At 50.7% G+C, this 17,160-nt stretch overlaps 5 protein-coding genes across 5 annotated transcripts; 1 reads left to right on the top strand and 4 right to left on the bottom strand.

The window, feature by feature from the left end:
• Positions 1–781: 781 nt before the first annotated feature.
• Positions 782–1,811, top strand: vip1 (putative actin cytoskeleton protein (VIP1)). Its single transcript, XM_025592318.1, has 2 exons — positions 782–804; positions 863–1,811. The coding sequence occupies exon 2, from the start codon at positions 987–989 to the stop codon at positions 1,710–1,712; it is 726 nt and encodes a 241-aa protein (XP_025443565.1). The 5' UTR covers positions 782–804; positions 863–986; the 3' UTR covers positions 1,713–1,811.
• A 428-nt stretch (positions 1,812–2,239) lies between these two features.
• Positions 2,240–2,461, bottom strand: BO95DRAFT_359712 (uncharacterized protein; the record flags this gene model as incomplete). The annotated part of the gene is made up of 1 exon (XM_025582454.1): positions 2,240–2,461. One exon carries the CDS (start codon positions 2,459–2,461, stop codon positions 2,240–2,242), a length of 222 nt encoding a protein of 73 aa, XP_025443566.1.
• Positions 2,462–3,816: 1,355 nt separating this feature from the next.
• Positions 3,817–7,591, bottom strand: BO95DRAFT_481118 (putative nonsense-mediated mRNA decay protein (Nmd5); the record flags this gene model as incomplete). Its single annotated transcript, XM_025590188.1, has 8 exons — positions 7,329–7,591; positions 7,190–7,268; positions 6,621–7,081; positions 6,374–6,558; positions 4,446–6,313; positions 4,213–4,391; positions 4,027–4,144; positions 3,817–3,974 (listed from the first exon to the last, which is right to left on the bottom strand). The coding sequence occupies exons 1-8, from the start codon at positions 7,416–7,418 to the stop codon at positions 3,817–3,819; spliced, it is 3,138 nt and encodes a 1,045-aa protein (XP_025443567.1). The 5' UTR covers positions 7,419–7,591.
• Positions 7,592–7,881: 290 nt separating this feature from the next.
• BO95DRAFT_472552 (SKI complex RNA helicase subunit SKI2) lies at positions 7,882–12,511 on the bottom strand. Its single transcript, XM_025589660.1, has 6 exons — positions 12,009–12,511; positions 9,366–11,862; positions 9,033–9,312; positions 8,791–8,978; positions 8,559–8,738; positions 7,882–8,499 (listed from the first exon to the last, which is right to left on the bottom strand). Exons 1-6 carry the CDS (start codon positions 12,242–12,244, stop codon positions 7,999–8,001), a joined length of 3,882 nt encoding a protein of 1,293 aa, XP_025443568.1. The 5' UTR covers positions 12,245–12,511; the 3' UTR covers positions 7,882–7,998.
• An 811-nt stretch (positions 12,512–13,322) lies between these two features.
• BO95DRAFT_462382 (uncharacterized protein) lies at positions 13,323–15,858 on the bottom strand (the record flags this gene model as incomplete). The annotated part of the gene is made up of 5 exons (XM_025588906.1): positions 13,323–13,407; positions 13,455–15,107; positions 15,161–15,640; positions 15,696–15,764; positions 15,839–15,858. The coding sequence occupies 5 exons, from the start codon at positions 15,856–15,858 to the stop codon at positions 13,323–13,325; spliced, it is 2,307 nt and encodes a 768-aa protein (XP_025443569.1).
• Positions 15,859–17,160: the final 1,302 nt, after the last annotated feature.

A 17,160-nucleotide genomic window follows, 5' to 3' on the forward strand; every position in this document is an offset into this window, starting at 1 on the left:
GAAGCCTTAAGATGGATGGGAAAACCTTTCGCTTGCCCTTTTTGCAAGGCTTGCAAGCCTGAGTCACGCGCCTGGTTTTACTAAGACCAGAGTTGACCTCCATGAGATCACAAGGAATAGTGTAACATGAGTGTTGTATAGTGAAGTTGTCTGTTTACCTCTGAGTGGTCAGATGTACAGTACTTACGGTCTCATTGCCAAGCTAGGACGAATTGGGCACGGAGTAGTTTTTCTCCTACGTTCCAAATCGCATAGTGTACCTATCGATTCAAAGATTCTTCTGGTGGAAAGATAACCTGCTTGACGGGATCCCAAGGATAATCAGTTATCAGTTAGGTACTTGAAATTATCCACCCTCTTCCACGTCTAACAGTAGTTACTATCACAGTCCTGAAATCAGTCATCATGAATGTGTGTACGTATAATAGTAGCTAGCTATATATAGGAGATAAAGGAGAAATAGGAGAGAAAGATGGTTTCACATGCGGGTCCAGCGTGGCTGTGCGGGGTCGCTGCCTGCTGCTGCCCCTCGCGCGACGTCATTTGTGGCGTAGTGCCGCCCGCTCTTCCCCCCAAATAAATAACCACCAGCTCCTCCTCTCTCCTTTCCAGTTCCCTTCAACACTACACTGACTCTGATTTACTCGTATCACTCAACCGAGAATTATACCCGACGGATACTCTCTCAATTCTACGTACCTCTACCTCAAACACGTCCATCATGTCTGAGCGCTCTACTGTTCACGTCGAGGGCATCGCCCCCGCTACTACGGATAAGGAGGTCCAAGACTTCTTTAGCTTCTGGTCAGTGACGCAGGCATTCCAGGCCCTTGCATAAGACATGCAGCTGACAACATTGCAGTGGAAAGATCACTTCTATTTCTGTTACCCCTGTGTCTGGTGAAGAAGGTGCCCAGAAGTCGGCCACTGTGACCTTCGAGAAGGAAGCGTAAGCCTTGCCCCGCACCTGCTCCCCCATCCCGCCCATGGCTCAAATTGCACCATCCCTTAGCTTAGCTGCTCTTCCCCCCACCCCCTCTCATGACATAACTAACCCGTCATCTAGTGCCGCAAAGACCGCTCTGCTCCTTGACCACACCCAATTGGGTACCTCGGTCGTTCACGTCAAGGCCGCCCACTCTCTCGATGATATCGCCGGTGACCACGCTGCCAGCGCCTCTGAGGCCAAGGACGAGCACGACCATGACCTCGAGCAGGAGGACAAGCCCCGCTCCCGCATCGTCGCCGAGTATCTGGCCCAGGGATACGTGCTGAGCGACAACGCCATCCAGAAGGCTATCGCCCTGGACCAGAAGCACGGCTTCACCTCCCGCTTCACCAACGCCCTGGCCAACTTCGACAAGAAGTACAACGCGACCGACAAGGCCAAGGGTCTGGACGAGAACTACAAGATCACCGAGAAGGCGAGCTCTGGCTGGCGCGGTCTCCACAGCTATTTCGAGAAGGCCCTCGAGACCCCCTCCGGCCGCAAGCTCCGCGAGTTCTATTCCCAGACCGACAAGCAGGTCCGCGACATCCACAACGAGGCTCGCAGACTGGCGGACTTGAAGAGCGGCAAGAGCGAGGGTGACGAGCAGAACGTCAGTGCCGCCCCTACCGCTGGCGCTGGCGCCGAGGGTGTGGGTGCCGCCCCTGCTACTGCTGCGGCTCAGTCCTCTGGCACTGCCCCCTCTGCCGACCAGAAGGCATGAATCTGAAAAGGAGATTTAACCCCTTCTTTTCTGTCTTGTACGCCTAATGACGACCTGTTCATACACATGCTTGAATTTGCACGTTCTCGATGTTCATAATATTATCTCGGCGCCCGTCTTAGCTAGTTAGTTGTCTGGAACAAGCGATTGTGTGTATTGTCTACATCTAATTGAATTATGGTGGTTTAGTCTTGAAGCTACTGTCCGTTCCGCCCAGTACGTGGGATATCAGCCTTAGTTCGTATGCGAATACTCAAAACAAGTGCAACAGCCCGCATGTTATGTTTACATTTATTAGTTGCTAATTCTAATCTACTTTTACCCATTTGAAGATATCTCCATATCTCACGCCAACAAACCACTCAAAACCACGTAGAAACAAACCCAACTACACCAGATAAACAGTTACTACAATCGAAAACTACAACCCATGAAAAGTTGATCTCAGATGATGAAAGTCTTCATTTCATTTCTCGCTTCAAATCATTAAACTAAAAAAGAAGTTGTTTCGTCACGGAACATAGAATTCAGCTGCCCTTGCTGAACTTGGCAGACTCGATATCCTCCAAGGGATGCTTGGGGTTGCTGCTCAGCGACGACTTGGTGTTCTCGGACTGCTCCTGGGCGGCCTGGCCGGGGCGGGTCTCGTAGGTCTGGCCGGTCTGGCCCTGGGACGGGGGCGATTGCTGCTGCGCGCCGGTCTGGGATTCGGGAGGGGGGGATTGGCGGCCGGAGTTGGGGGCGGACATTTTTGATGATGGTTGGATTTTTTTGGGACGTAGGAGAGGAGGGTTTGGGTTTCTGAGCATTGCGGGGAATTGTTAGTTGAGAAGGGTTTCTTCAGTGATTCGTCGATTCTGTGAGATGAAGATGAGACGGACCTTGGTGGTGGACTGGATTGGGTTGGATTCTTTCAGAGAGTCGGGGTGTGTGTAGTGTAGTTTGTTGCAGGTCAGGTCGGGGGTGCGAATTGGGTGGTGGAGAGTTCTTAAGTACTGTATGCTTATGCTAGCTAAGCTAAGGGATTTACTGACTATGATATCGTCGAGGGGGACGGGAAAAGGTGGGTGGCCGGTTTTTCTCAGCCGGCATCATCATGACGTTTTTGGCGGGCTCTTCACCTCTCTGATGTTTGCGGTGGGGGGGGGGGTAATTCAGTGAGTTTCCACCCTCCCAGTAATGTGATCTAGTGGGCTTGGTGAGGAGGTTTCAAATTAGCTATAGTGGTTAGTGGACAGGAGTACTGTACTCCTAGCCCCTGTTTGTTGATAGCTGGCTTCACCGGCGAGCGTGGCTTTGCTGTACCTTGACTATACTTACGAGTAGTTACTGTTGCTGCTGGAAAATTAGTAGTGATGTCATAGTCGAGTGGGTGGAATTTGCTATGTTTGTCTTAGGCACGTGATCAGGATGTGTGCGAACAAGTACTCGTAGATCGTAGTTAATGCCAAATATCATTCCAAATGGACAGACATGGTCTAAAGAAGTGTTTCGACAATCGCCATAGACCACGCACTTTCTGTATCAGAACAAATATAGAGAATTAGACGATGCCAAAATCAGCATCTTCGCTGGTTTCTATTATCTTTTGGGCTCTGTTTGACTGCTGTTGTCCTCCAAAGATGGAGACTGGATATAAGAATGCATTTTGAGGTCGTGACCGACGTAATCATAAGTCAATTGACAAGGATTCATCTGGGGGAATCAGACATCGGGGCCTTGAGTCATCACTGAGGTCAAGACCGATGAAAAAGGGGACTTTTGGGAGAACCAGAGCAAATCAAATACAGGTCATTGTAACCTTGAGCACGCAGGGGATGGAAAGGGATATGATCTAGGCAACAAAGGAAAGGAGAATCAAGACACAATCAGAAGAGGCATATATGGCGTGGTGGTGTATCCAGCTGAGGCCGTTCGACTGTATTGGGTGTCGAAGTGGCTCGGAAGAAACATAGATGGCTTGTCAAAACAGTCCTCCAACCTGGGATGGCACTTTTCTTTTGCATAAGTTTGTTTTTTTTCTCTGAGTCATGTCATTGCCTTAGGAATCCAGAAGGACCGACTGGTTCATTTCGTCAGTCCCCGGAGTGGATTGCAGTATGAATCAGTTTCCATTAGCCTGGGCGCCTGCAGCTTCGGCATTTGCCGCAGCCAACGCCTTCGCATCGGCTTCGTGGAAAACGGCTTGGAGCACCTGCTGCTCCTCCGGGCTCAGGATCTTTGTCAGGTTGTCGTAGAGTTGCGGCTGTTCTTGTTGAAGGCCTGTGTTGTGAAATTAATCAATAGTACAACGTGACACCAAGGGGCTACATACTCAAGAACACATGCTTGAACATGCCGTAAGGCTCAACCTTGTCAAGAGGAGTCTCCAGCAAGCTTCCTTCGTCCAGCTCATCATCGTCATCATCGGCAAATGAGCCGAACTTTTGAGCCTATCGATGTGATTAGTATCCCCATCGAGATATTAGGACGACAAAAGACTCAAGTCTCCTGGACTCACCTCCTTGTTCAAGAAATCGAGGTAAGCAGTGGTCTCGTCGGCAACGTCATCTTCCAGAACGCCTTCGGCTTCATCCCGCTCAGTCCACTCAACCTCTCCATCCCAGTCGTTCTCCTCGTCATCGACATCATCTTCGTCATCATATGTGAAATCGGACTCCTTGGTGGCATCTTCACGGTCTAAATGAGTATTAGCGTACTTGATCTCGCACCATCATTCTGTTGTAGACTTACTCTTGATAGCAGCAGGCAGGGTTTGGAAGAGTCGGGTCACTCCTTGGAGAAGTCTAGGCCAACCTTGTTGAACGCTGGTCGGGACATCGCCAGCCTTCAGGGTCAATAGGGAGCTGATTGCTGCAATCGACAGCTTCTTGTCATGCACCCGTCTGAAGTTGTCGATGTTGGAGAACCATGTGCTGAAGAACTTGTTCGTCCAGCCATTGGCTTCCAGCACCTGTAAGCTGAGAACAGGGTTGTAGTAGATGGCGTTGATGACCATCTCCATCAAGTGGATGCGGTACGACTTGGTGCGCGCCTCGCCGGCGTCAATGACACGCATCGCGAGCTCGATAAAGACCGGGATGTACTGATCAATAAAGCCACGCAGGTTGAGCATCAAAGTCTCGGCGAGCTTGCAGCCGCAAATCCGGTCAACACCGCCCACTTTCTCATCGTGGAAGATATCCTGAACCATACCCACAACGGCCGCCAGGTAAGCGGGGTTCTGGACCAGCATTTGAGAGCCGTAGGCGATATAGTTGTCGAGAGCAGGGAGCATGTCCTCAAGATAAAGCTCAGCTCCGGCCTTGAAGGTCTTGTGGATGAGCTCGAAGGCCTGCCACATGGTGGGAGAAATCGACTTAGAAGCAAAGGTGCAGCTATCAATGATCTCAAAAACTTCGTTGTACAAGTCATATAGCTTGTTCTCAAGAGTGATGCTGATGACAGGCATGAGGATGGTCTCGAGGTGAAGCAGCACATCCGGAGTGCTCTCGAGAGTGAGAATCAAAGTGCCAATCGTCTGCAGGACACCAAGAGCCGTGATACTCTTGTCATCCAGGAAGTCGCCGTAAGCGTCCTCGTCACCCTTGGTGGCATTGCGTTCCAGGAGCTCTCCCACAATACGCATGTAGGTGTCGCGAAGCTGCTCGCTGAGTGCCACAGCGAACGGAGTAAGCTCGGCAGAGAAGACCTCGACGAAATCCTCCATGACGTTGGCGAGAGCATCCACATCGACCTCGTTGGCGAGCTTGAGAAGCTGCTGCATGATCTGGGGGATATTTTGCTGCATCGAAGTCCGAATGATGTCGTGACGAATAAGGGGCTGCAAAGCGAGCGCAGCCTCAACCCTGACAGGCAATTCAGGGTCCGTCATGGACTCTAGGATGTTTCTGTAAATGATCATAAGGTTGTTCGGGTCCTGGAAGTCAAGCTGTTCGAACTTCTCCAGAGTATCACATGCACGGGCTCTGAGGAAGCCATGAGGGCTGCGGAATTCTGGGAAAACGTGACGGACAAAGAAGTATTCGACCTCACCAGCGATAGGGCTCTTCTTGCCCAGGATGACAGAGGCCAAAGAACCGATCATCCGCAGAGCACCTTCCTTCTCCCGAGGCGACTTCTGATCTTCCGGAGCAGACTCATACTTGCTAACGACGCCGTTCACAAATGTGAGAATGGCGAAAGTCTGCTTCTTGCGGTTCTTTGTCAAAGCAACCAAGAAATTGGTGGCGGCGACATCAGGCGCCGAAACCTCTTCGTAGTAATTCAACTTCCGGTGGAGGTATTCCGAAGGATCCTCCTGGAATAGCTCGATGTCTTCATCAGACTGGCACAAAATCGGGAAGATGAAGTGAGCAACCAAGTTGTCCATATGGGGCTTGAGGTGGTCCCACATCGCCTTCGGCTTGACACATTCCTCCAAGAAAACCAGAGTGTAGGCGAGCGCCGGGTTGCTGAGCCACTGACCCTTGGACACCCACTTGTCAATCTCCTGCAAGTATCCCTTGAGAATCTCGGGGGCGAAGTTGGCAATAAAGTTCTTGGCATATTGGGTATAATCGGGAGTGCTCGACTTCGTCATTGTTGTGGGGTTTCCGTATCTAGACAGCGAGGTCAGGCGAGAGTCCCGTTTCCAGAGCTGTGCTATGCACGTTACGTACCTGATGAAAAGACGGTTCAGATTGGCGTACGACCACTTCTTGCACTTCCACCAGTGGTTCAACTCTCTTTCTTCCTTGGACTCCATCATAGCATTAGCCGGAGGCTGCTTGGCAATGATGCGCAAGAAGAGCGTGCACCAATCCACCGTAGCTTGCTGCGTTTGAAGGGACGGCGAAAGTTCGAACTAGATTCGTCGCAGATGTTAGCTACCGTGATGCGACTGGTGTTCCGCTCCGGTTGACCCACGTAGATAGCATGCTTGTATGACTTGACAACAATCCGGAGCATTTCCGCAGCTTCCAGACTTTCCTCATCAACCAACTTCGATCCGATATTCAGCAGCTGAGGGAACGTGTGCTCAACGATCTTGTCGAATTCTTCCCGCTTCTCTCCCGCCTTGAACCTGTACACGCGGCAGATCGCCAGCAAGCACTGCAGTCCAGCGTAGACCGAGTTCGCATCGTTGGTTCCCAAGAGTTGAAGGGTGATTTCCAGGAAGCCCGGCCACTGCTCGGGGAAGTCATGCTGAAGAATCTTCTGGAGGAGGGGAACAAGCTGTGCTCTGACATTCGGTGGGGTGGACGCCAATGCCGGGATCAGTCGCTCTCGAAAACTCGGTTTTTCCTCCTCCGGGATCGGTGCGCGCAAAGGGCTTTCTTCGACAACAGACCAGCCGCGAGTGATTCGGTTCTTCAGGTAAACACCGGCTATGAATAGAGGTCTACTTGTTAGTCGATGAACTTAGCGCCTAGGATCCCGAGGGGAAACAGCGGTAGGTGATCTTTCAGGCAGCAGAATGTCCAGGTACTACCTACCCGACAGTTGGACGGCATTATTTTGTTCCCCCTGCAGAATATCCAGAAGCGCATTTATGAAGCCCGGTTGTGTCTCGGCCTGGACAATACTGAATAAGTATAAACCACCTTCAAGCCTGCGACGCTATGCCACACATACATATTTCAAGTCCAACTCAGCTTGGCGTCTGATATCCGCATTGGCGTCGAGGGTAGACTGTATGCGGTCTCTCAAAGCTGCAACATCCATCTCGCACCAGTGACGGCCCCCGGGTTATAGTTATAAAGCTCGAAAAAGAAAGAAAGGACCCGTTACGTAGTGCTGAGCCACGGGATGAAGGGGGAGAAGAGAGAAGAGAGGGGGGGGGAAGGGAGGATAAAATAGCGGGGGAGTAATGATAGTAAGTGTGCAGATTGCAAAAGTGCTCTTTGGGTTTGTTGGGTTTGGTTTGGTTTTCTCTCGTGGTTTTTCAATAAGCGGTGCCCGCCCCGCGCCTATGGCAGCTAATCAGAGGCCTCGCCGCCACGCGCGGTAAGAGAATTTTGCTCCTGATTCTTGGGGCAGAGATCGAAACTGTAAAAAGTAAAAAAGAAAAAAAAAATTCCTTACCCTTGGCTGAGTCTGGAGTATTTAATGGTTCGGAAAGAGAAATGATTGGGAATTCCTGTCTTGGTTTGATTTACCGAGAAGGTCTTATTTACTCTAGTGCTTTGCTCACTCGTTTCATTCCTAATAAATCATTGAACCGCAATCTCAAACATCAAGGGTTTTAAAAAATAGACAATTGCCGTCTCCACGGGCACGTGGTTCTTCCTTCCCCTGTTACATCTCACATGTACAGAGACGCGGCAAAGATAACATCTCTCTTGATCAATTCCTGTGCCTGTTGCATCTTGGCATAGAGGTTGGGGTCTCCCACCAGTTTGGCTGCATTCTTCACCTCCCGACAGGTCTCATCCAGACGAGTGATAGTCCGCACAATAGTGCCTTCCATCACGTCAGTGAGATCGGTGATGCGGTTGAACGACATGCCCTTCGCCCATTCGTAGACAACTTCTGATAGCCCAAACCGCGGCTGACTAGCAAAGTCATTGCTGTCCTCACTGGTCTGAATGACCTGGTGCTGGATCTGAATGTCGTTGACCCTGTCTGAGATCTTAACAATCGCCTCCTTCCCTTTCTCAAGACGCGGTGTCAATGTGGGAACATTCTCAGTCTTTTCCTGGAAAACGAAAGCAGACAGTAGCGCGACAATTTCTTCGGGTTCGTATTCCGCCAGGACATTCTCAAGAATCAGCTCCGTCAAGACCAGCTCATCCGATGAGTGGATCTGAGATCCTTGTTAGCACTATGCCTAAACGACAGCCATGAATGTCTTAGGCAACTTACCTCACATGCTACCTTGCCTTTGAGCTGCACTCGCGCCTGCTCATCTACGAAGCCTAGATCCTTCAGAACCTGGATGCGTTGCTCGTAATCAGGGAGCAGCGCGAGGTTCTGGTCGGACATGAGCTGCTTCAACTGCGAGATATTCTCCTTGACCTGCCACTCATCGTGTTGCATTTCGAACTGTTGAGTGTCAATATATTGCTGTACATTCTGAATTAGAGAAGGCCCTTACGTGTTTCAAGAAGTTTGGACACTGCAGGCATCGGCATGACTGGGCGATCGCCGCTTGTTGCTGACGCTTTTCTAGTATGTCCCTGACCTGCAGCTCCTTAATTCTGGTCCAGTCCATTTCATCCCAGGCTGGTTGTGTCCACGAAGCACAAAACTTCACAAGCTCCTTGTCCGCGAACTTCATTGCCTCTGGTAAGTTGCCATGTTAGTCTGATTTTGCGAAAATAGATCAAGAGCGCGAACCTTTTTTGATGTTCAGGTACCATATCGGGCCACCCAACTTGATCATTGTATTTGTAATGCATTCAAGATCCGTCAATGGTATCTTAGAGGTCTTAAGGGTCATATCTGCGGCACGGGTGGGTAAAGACTGGAACCGATGCCGGAACTCAGGAAGGAATGGAAGAATGTCGCTGGGATGACGCCTGCTGCCGAATCTTCCGATCTCCAGAACCTGTATGGTGGGGGTAGCGCCTCCTCCGATGCCCTCCCGAACAATGATACCCGCCGTACGGAATCCATCCTACAAATTCGGTCAGTCCCGTTAAAGATGTGGGAATGAGTCTCTGCACTTGCCTTTCTGTACACAATCAGCCGCTTCGGCATAAACAAGCGCTTTCCAACTGGCGAGGAAAGCAATCCCACATGAAGTTCACTAGTCAGCTTCTCATACTCGATGGCTGCGTCATGACAGGCCGCGAGGTCGATATCACAGATGTCGCAAGGTTCGCGTTTGATCTTCGCTAAGCTGGCCTCGGAGAGCTGGACCTGCTTCTCATGCTCCGGAAGAAGGGCCTGGGTGGCATTCTCACTGAAGCTCCGCTTGATCATCTCTTCAATCTTCAGAGCTTCTACACGCAAAAGATTCAATATCATGTTATACGTGAGCCTGAATTGAGATCGTAGCTTAGTCGGATCGCCCAAGATCATCCGTCTCAGAGCTCCAGCTGGCGGTGCCTCATCTCTTCCAGGGTTCACGATGATCACATAGCCGACTGTGTCAAGACCTCTTCTACCAGCACGTCCGGCCATCTGAGTGTACTCGCCGGGGAGAAGATCCCGAAAACCTTTACCATCATGCTTGCGGAAGCCGGAAAAGACTACTGTACGAGTAGGTAAATTCAGGCCCATAGCAAATGTCTCCGTGGCAAAAAGTACTTTGACCAGTGACTTGGCAAAAAGAATCTCAACTATCTCCTTCATGATGGGTAAGAGACCGCCGTGATGTACGGCAATACCCCGGCTGAGCAAGTCTCGAAGTCTGAGAATTTGCGGGAGGGTCCGGTCTTCTGGTTTGAGTCTGGTAAGAGACTTTTCAATGAACATGTGAATCAAGCTCTTTTCAGCAGCGGTCGTAAAGTCTTGGTTAGATAGCGAATCAGCATTCTGTTCGCATCGCTTCTTCGAGAAGACGAAGATGCAACCAGGGAGCAGATTCTCCTTCCGCAGATGCTGAACGAGTTGCACCCAGATAGTCTTGTCCTGCGCAGCTGTAGTCCTTCCACCACCACGTCCTGTGCGGGCAATGTTTCCGGTTCCCCTGTTAGCTGGTTGTCCTCTACCACGAGGGGCGCCTCCGCGCTGCGAGTTGCCTCGAGCACCACCTCTGCCAGGAGCTTGTCCGCGCCCTCTACCCTGCGGCGCGCCACGGCTTGCCTGTGACTGGGCTTGGGCCTCAGCTGCCTTCTGGGCTTTGATCTTATCCCTGCCAGAAATGATTTCATCTGCTTCCTTCCAGCCATTTTCAAGGAAACGCTTGTTGGAATCGACAACTTTGTACATCCCTTTCCCAGCCCAGAGATAGTGTTCAAGAGGAACTGGTCTCTTAGGTGTGGAAATGACGTAGATGTCTTTCTTCTTTGTGCGACCGACCCATGATGCAAATTCATAAGTGTTAGGAACGGTAGCAGACAGCAAGATCAGGGTAACGTGCTCCGGGAGCATGATAATGACTTCTTCCCAAACGACACCTCTCTCAAGGTCATTGACATAATGGACTTCGTCAAAAATCACGAACTCCACATCCCTGATAAGATCCGCTCCGCGGTAAAGCATACTCCGTAGAATCTCGGTAGTCATGATAAGGCAGCTTGCTTCAGGATTTATCTGGACATCGCCCGTCAGGATACCTACATCATCGAAGGTGGTCCTGAAATCTCTGAATTTCTGATTACTCAGAGCTTTGATGGGCGAAGTGTAGATGGCTTTGGTCATGTGTTTGGAGGCCAAGGCGATAGCATATTCGGCCACGACTGTCTTGCCAGCCGAAGTGTGTGCAGCAACAAAAACAGAGTCACCGTTCTCCAGATGGTAGACAGCCTCTTTCTGGAAGGTGTCTAATTCGAAAGGCCACTCACGGGCCATATCTGGCACGAGCTCACGGAAGTTCGGGATATCTTTGTTGACATCAACAACATGAGCCCATTCCCTTCCGCTCTTCCTTTGTTGGACACCTGCAAGAAGTGGAGCGTGGGGTTCCAATGCTGGAAATTCAACTGGTAGCAATGAGTCAATAACCTCCTCGTCACTTAGCTCAGCCTCATCGTCGATTTTGACGCCCCCAGCATCGGAAGCCGTTTCATCCTGCTCGACGCCAAGCTCGGTCTCTTCTTGCTGCAAAGCATGTTCCACCTCTTCATCTCCTTGAGCAGCTTCCTTGGACTTTGCTTCATCAAATTTCATTCCACGAGAAAACCCAGGGGCAACCTCTAAGAGACCGCCCTCGGTACCAAAACTGATGATTCGGTCCAGTCCGGACTGCTTGCCACTGGATCTGGAATACTCTGCAACTTTGGGATCCGATTCCATCTCAGCAATCGCCTCGACGCCCTCGAGCCCGCCTGGAGCAAATGGAAAGAACCCTGCTGCACCTCTGACAAAATCCGCACGGCCAGCGGGTCGACGTAGGAGGGACGTCGAGTTCTTTGCATTCGCACTGGTAGCAGGAATAGTGACCTCATGGTAGCTAGTAACACGACCTTCGAGGCCATCACGATCGAATCGAACGACGGTTCGTGATTGAGTTCCCGCAATGTCGAACAAATCTCCATAGTCCGTGGAAACATCCCACCTCCTGCAAGACGTCAGTGCCAATACCAGCCATCCAAAGTAACACATAAGCTGAAGAGAGTTTGGGGAAATGTTCAGAACTGCTACATCTCTTGAGCAAACCTAGGAGAATGGGACGTGCAGATGAATAAACAGAATTATCAGACAGACCTTTGGAGGCGATTCAGCCACTCCGAGCCAAAACGGGCCGATGGATTCAGGAACTCTTGTTCCAATTCTTCCTTAAGATCGGCGGCATTCTGATGATTCCTCTGTCGCGGTTTGGCCTCTCTGTAGATGCCATTTTCCTCGTCGGCCACGCGGGCATCGAAAGCCGATCCGCTTAGCTCTTTTGAGCTCAGACTCAGTTGAGCCAGAGCATCAGATAAGCTTGCAGCTGCAGCCATGATAACTATAGCAAGAATGAGAAGTCTAGGTCAAACCTGCTCCGGCAGCGAACTGGACACCAGGCGCCGGAAGAGTGTTTGTGGGGGCGCTGTGTATGCGAAGAGGCCAATGGGTGAAGCAACAAAACACAAATTATTGAATCGTGCGGCCTAGGAAACGCCAGCCAGTCAAGCGAGCATTCACAGGAGCGGAAGCAGAGCACGTGGATTGTGATTTGAGATGAAGGCTATTAATGAAATCATTCATTATTCGCTGGCGGGTGTTTGGCGGCGGCGGCGGCGGCAGGAAATTGAATGGAAGTTTGGAGTTTGGACAAACCCAACCAGCTCCGTTCGGGTCTGACGTCGTGTGGGGACTGGGCGGACTGGACTGACCGGACTGGGCCCCTTCAGCCCAAGGTTCCTTCCGCCCACTCCTCACCTTGTCCGATCTACGCAGACAGAGGAACGGTGTTTTGTACGGTTGTATATAATCAAGGCCAATGATCTCTCCCAGTAGTTTGCTTAGGGGCTAGGAATCAAGAGACTAACGTCTTTATAATGCATACACCCCCAACCATCTGGTTTAACTACGAGTGGGGCATTGAATTGGACAACATTTTGCATACAACTTCAAATCCTTTCCAAATGCAAAATTATCATCATCCTTTATACATGGAAAGTTGCCATAAGTGGTATCCAGAGCACCACCAAAAACAGATGCAAGGCAATACGTGGGCTCAATAATACAGAATTGACGTTCCTGGGACCAAGACGCAGCTGGAGCGCATGGAAGCACAGACGAGGTAAAGGAGGCATTGAGAGTAAAGAGAAGGAGGAGGGGGGGGGGAAGTATATGCCTGCCAATCTTGAACCCTGCTGTCAGAGTTATCCCTAAGCCATTCTGTTTCTCACCATTAGAAATTTCACGAAGTATGATTGGGAGGCTCGGAAGTCAAAGCAGCCAGGGGGCAAAAGTGCACCTTAAATAGCATGAGTCCCAAGCACAGTTGTGTTGCTTCCCATACGCTATGTGAGATAGGATACTATGGTGAAACCAATAGCCCGATGGCGGCTTGGAAAGACACAACCTCCTCGTTTACCTGTAATTGATAACAGGGAACGTTTTCCGATCGGTCATGTTGACTAGAAACTCGAAAATGCCATCCACGGTTGCAATGTACCTGTCCGAGTTAGTCGAATCACATTTTTCATGAAACATAGCACCTACAATGTTCTGCCATCTGCACCCCAGCCGATGCCGGCCGTACCGCCGGGCTCTTGGTCTCGATGTCTGAGCCCCGTGCTTCGATCCGGAAGCCCATTCAAAACATTGCGAACCCACCGGGGATGGCGATTTTGTTCAGATGCCACCAGCTGGTCGAGGTACCGCCTGTCTTGTTGATTGCTTCGATTGCGTGCTTCGTTCAAATTGTGTCGCTGCCGTCGAAGCCGCTCTGCAGCAACACTTGCTCTAAAGTCGGTCATTGAGAGACGTGATGGATCATGGCGAGCATCGGCTACACCGTTCTGCCTCTCAGGCCGGCTACGCCCTGAGCTGGAATGGTCATGGGCTCGATATCGGGATAATAATTCTGCAGTGGATGAATAGTCAAAATGTGCAGATGGGCGGGCTATCGTTCCACCAGGCCGATTGACAGAGCCGATATCGCTACCAGAACTATCGGGATCGCGCGAGCTTGGATCTGCGATATGTGAGGGGTCTCCTGAAATGGCAGAGTACAGCTCTGACGGGGAGGCAGTCCAGCTGAGTGTAATGCTGGGCTGAGGATCCATATTCGACGGACCCGTCTCTAGTGAACGATTACTGGTCTCGGTATGATTATACGTTGGTATATTCGTGGCAGAGCGTCTTGCACTTTGCCTGCGCTCGTGTGCCTCTGCTCGGGCAGAGTATTCCTCTCGCAACAAATCGCCAGGCGTTTCGCCGGGGTGCAGAGGTGACGTAGGACGAGAGGCTCGATTGGCACCATCTGTGGAACCTTGAACCTGTTGACGAGGCCCAGTGGGTGGGTGAGGATAAGCTCTAGCTCGTCGTTCTGTTCGCCCATCACCAGGCCTGGATGTCCATCGCGCTGTGTTCAGATGTTCTACGATCAGCCTTTCTCTTTCTGTGAGGTTCTGCAAAAAAGTCTCACTCAGTAACGCGTTCTCGAAACCTTGTCCTTGGTCGTTTGGGAATCCCTCGACTGAATCTAACATCTCGCGTTGCGCTCCATCAACCTCAAATTCAGAATCAGAATCATCGATGATTGGTTCTGTAAAAACCTCCTCGGTCCCGGGCTCATTCATGTCTAGTTGAATAATCTGACGACGAACGAAGGCCTGGCGTACATCTGCTACACCAGCCCGACCCTTATCTTCAAGCCAGACTAGAAGATCCCAGGGCTCTGGCGCAAATGCTATGCAGCGCACAGCGCCACCGTTGCAGCATGATGTAGATGAATTGAAATGGCAGATGATCGTGTTTTTGCCGTGCGGCTCATGCGTGATATCTCGAACTGTTCTCACATCGAATATGGTAATGACCCCAGACTGGGAACCGATTGCACAAAGCCGGCTAAACTGGGAGAAGGCGATAGTGAAACAGCAACCATCATCAAATCGCGTGCCGATATCCATCTCTATGCAGCGGATAAGGTCCCAATTCCATCCACAGAGCTTGTCGCCAGTTTCTGTTGTGACAATCGATTCAAGGTCGCGGCTGATCTCATAGAAGTATGCGCGAGTTTCGTCACCAACAGCGGCGAGGAGACTCGAGTCTGGAGATATGATCGCATAATTCATACAAGCCGGATGATGAAGAACTTTCAGAACCTTGGACCTGGCCAGGGCGTACACGGTGACAGTTTTATCGTTGTTACTGTCAAATCATCAGCACAGCACTGAGAGAGCAAGTGTCGGATCCGATGATACCTGAGAATTGCCACATCTTCATGTGATAAATCCTTTTCACCACCAGGAAGGCGATGGATGGTGACCGAGTTCACAATGCTGCCACCAAATGTATGCAGCTGCATTTCCGGCACTTGCCTCCCGCCAGTGTCCCGAGCTGGCCTCGTCGCATCGCCATTATTCCTAGGGGACAAGATCCTTGCTGAAGGCTCGAACCCAATCGGAAGAGCACTATCTACATCGGCTGGCTGGCCAGCCGGGGTACTGCCCTGGGTACATGCGCTGTAATCAGGTAGCCTGATGAAGGCACATTCGCCGTTGTCCGATCCCCCAACGGCAACCCACCCGTGACCTGCAGCCATACATTTTGGATCGAAAGGTATTACGCCGATTGTTTCCCGCTTTTGTGTTGAGATATGAATGGCGTAAATGAACTTATGGGCGACGACGTAAATCCGATCCGGATCGGCGGTGCTTATATAGTTGCGAAGTTGTTGGTGGCTGTACGTCCATCAGCTTAATTCAGCTCTGTTGGTTTTGAGCTCGAAGCACAAACAAATTTGGGATCTTAAACGGGAAGAAGCGGCGCTTGGTTGAGAGGACTAGAGACTCGGTTGGATGAAACCTACCCATGCGGTAAGTGTTAGTCACACGTGTGTTGGTACTTTGGAGGGAAGGATAGAGTGAGAATCAACTTACGAAAGCGAATCCGTTGTCATGGTGAAGATAAAGCCGGTCCTTAAGGTGGCATGGTCGGAAGTCCAGCTACACTAGGAGGAGGAACACCGCTGTTGCGGCAATGACGGACAACGCAGAGAGGGAAGATGCGGAGGGTGTGGTGAGAGTAGCGGCGGAAAAAGAACGGTTGGTAGATCTGAGGAAGGTTGGGAACCAAGACTAGTGTTGGTGGTGCGATGGAGAGTGGATATTGAGCCCAGAACATTAGGATCTGGAGCTGGAGCTGATCTGAGTTAAGAGATTGGGGGGGGCGGAATCACCACCACGACTACCTTCACCTACCACACTCAACTCAACTCAACTCTTATTCACTTGCGGCGGTTTACCTCGCTCGCCATCTCGCCTGGGAACGAAATCGGAGGGTGGTGGCGGGTGCGGACGGATGACGTAAGACTTATCCGCTCCCAATCCGGGGAACTTCAGCGGCGAATGCGGTCGAGTCTTGCTCGATTGAAGCCTCGAACCCGCCTCCAGGGCTGGACGCACCCGGGGCTGGATCGACCAGCTCGTCTAAAGATCCGGCAACCCAGCATTGTCACCGTGTCGGAGCAGTCTCACCAGATAACTTAGTCTTTTCAACTAAGCCTTATGCACGCGGCAGCCTGCATCTTACTTTCAGAGCCTTACCTCTCGCGTGATCTTCCTGTCTGAAAAAAAAAATCACTTCAGGTATAAACCTCGGCTCCCATATGTATTCTTCTTGTACGAATTGAGTCTACAATAGGTAGGCTGTGCATCAATTAACTGACTTGTATCCAAATTTCTACTTCAACGTGGAGGTAGTATACTGAGCCGGACTCCGTGCCCTCAAGTAGCCCTGGTATGGTGCTGATGGATATTCAAACTGGTAAAATATGGATTTCATCTGTTAGGCATTCGGGGTAGGACCATCACTTTTCGAGAAGCGTTTTCCCAAACACTCGAACTGCAAGCGAACTTAGTGTTCTGAAAGAGCCTATAAATCATTGTGCCATGTGTGGCATCAGGTATTGACCTTGATTTTCTAGGCTGCGACTTCATACTGCACTGTACGGTACAGCACAATGGGCAGAAAAATGCACCATGACAAACTCATCTCGGGTGGAAATCAGTCTAGAAAGGATCTATCTACTCATAGCAAAGGGATTTTGACAAGGGAGATACCCGCTGATTTACAATAGAGGAATAGACAGTCAAATATTCTAGTGGGGATAGAGAAAGGGTGGAGAACGTTTCTGAAAAATCATTGTCTCCGAAATAACCTAACTCTGACTCATTGATATTGCCTTGCATTCCTCTCAAAA

This window comes from Aspergillus brunneoviolaceus (genome assembly GCF_003184695.1).
Source record: "Aspergillus brunneoviolaceus CBS 621.78 unplaced genomic scaffold BO95scaffold_23, whole genome shotgun sequence".
Classification (NCBI taxonomy): domain Eukaryota; kingdom Fungi; phylum Ascomycota; class Eurotiomycetes; order Eurotiales; family Aspergillaceae; genus Aspergillus; species Aspergillus brunneoviolaceus.

What these genes read in the sequence shown, in the direction of transcription:
- BO95DRAFT_472552 (XM_025589660.1), bottom strand. Translation starts at nt 12,244, where the DNA reads ATGGCTGCAGCTGCAAGCTTATCTGATGCTCTGGCTCAACTGAGTCTG. An exon ending in GGCTGATTGTGTACAGAAAG is followed by an intron (nt 9,313 to 9,365) that starts GCAAGTGCAGAG and finishes CCGAATTTGTAG; the next exon opens with GATGGATTCCGTACGGCGGG. An exon ending in GTACCTGAACATCAAAAAAG is followed by an intron (nt 8,979 to 9,032) that starts GTTCGCGCTCTT and finishes GCAACTTACCAG; the next exon opens with AGGCAATGAAGTTCGCGGAC.
- vip1 (XM_025592318.1), top strand. Translation starts at nt 987, where the DNA reads ATGGCTCAAATTGCACCATCCCTTAGCTTAGCTGCTCTTCCCCCCACC.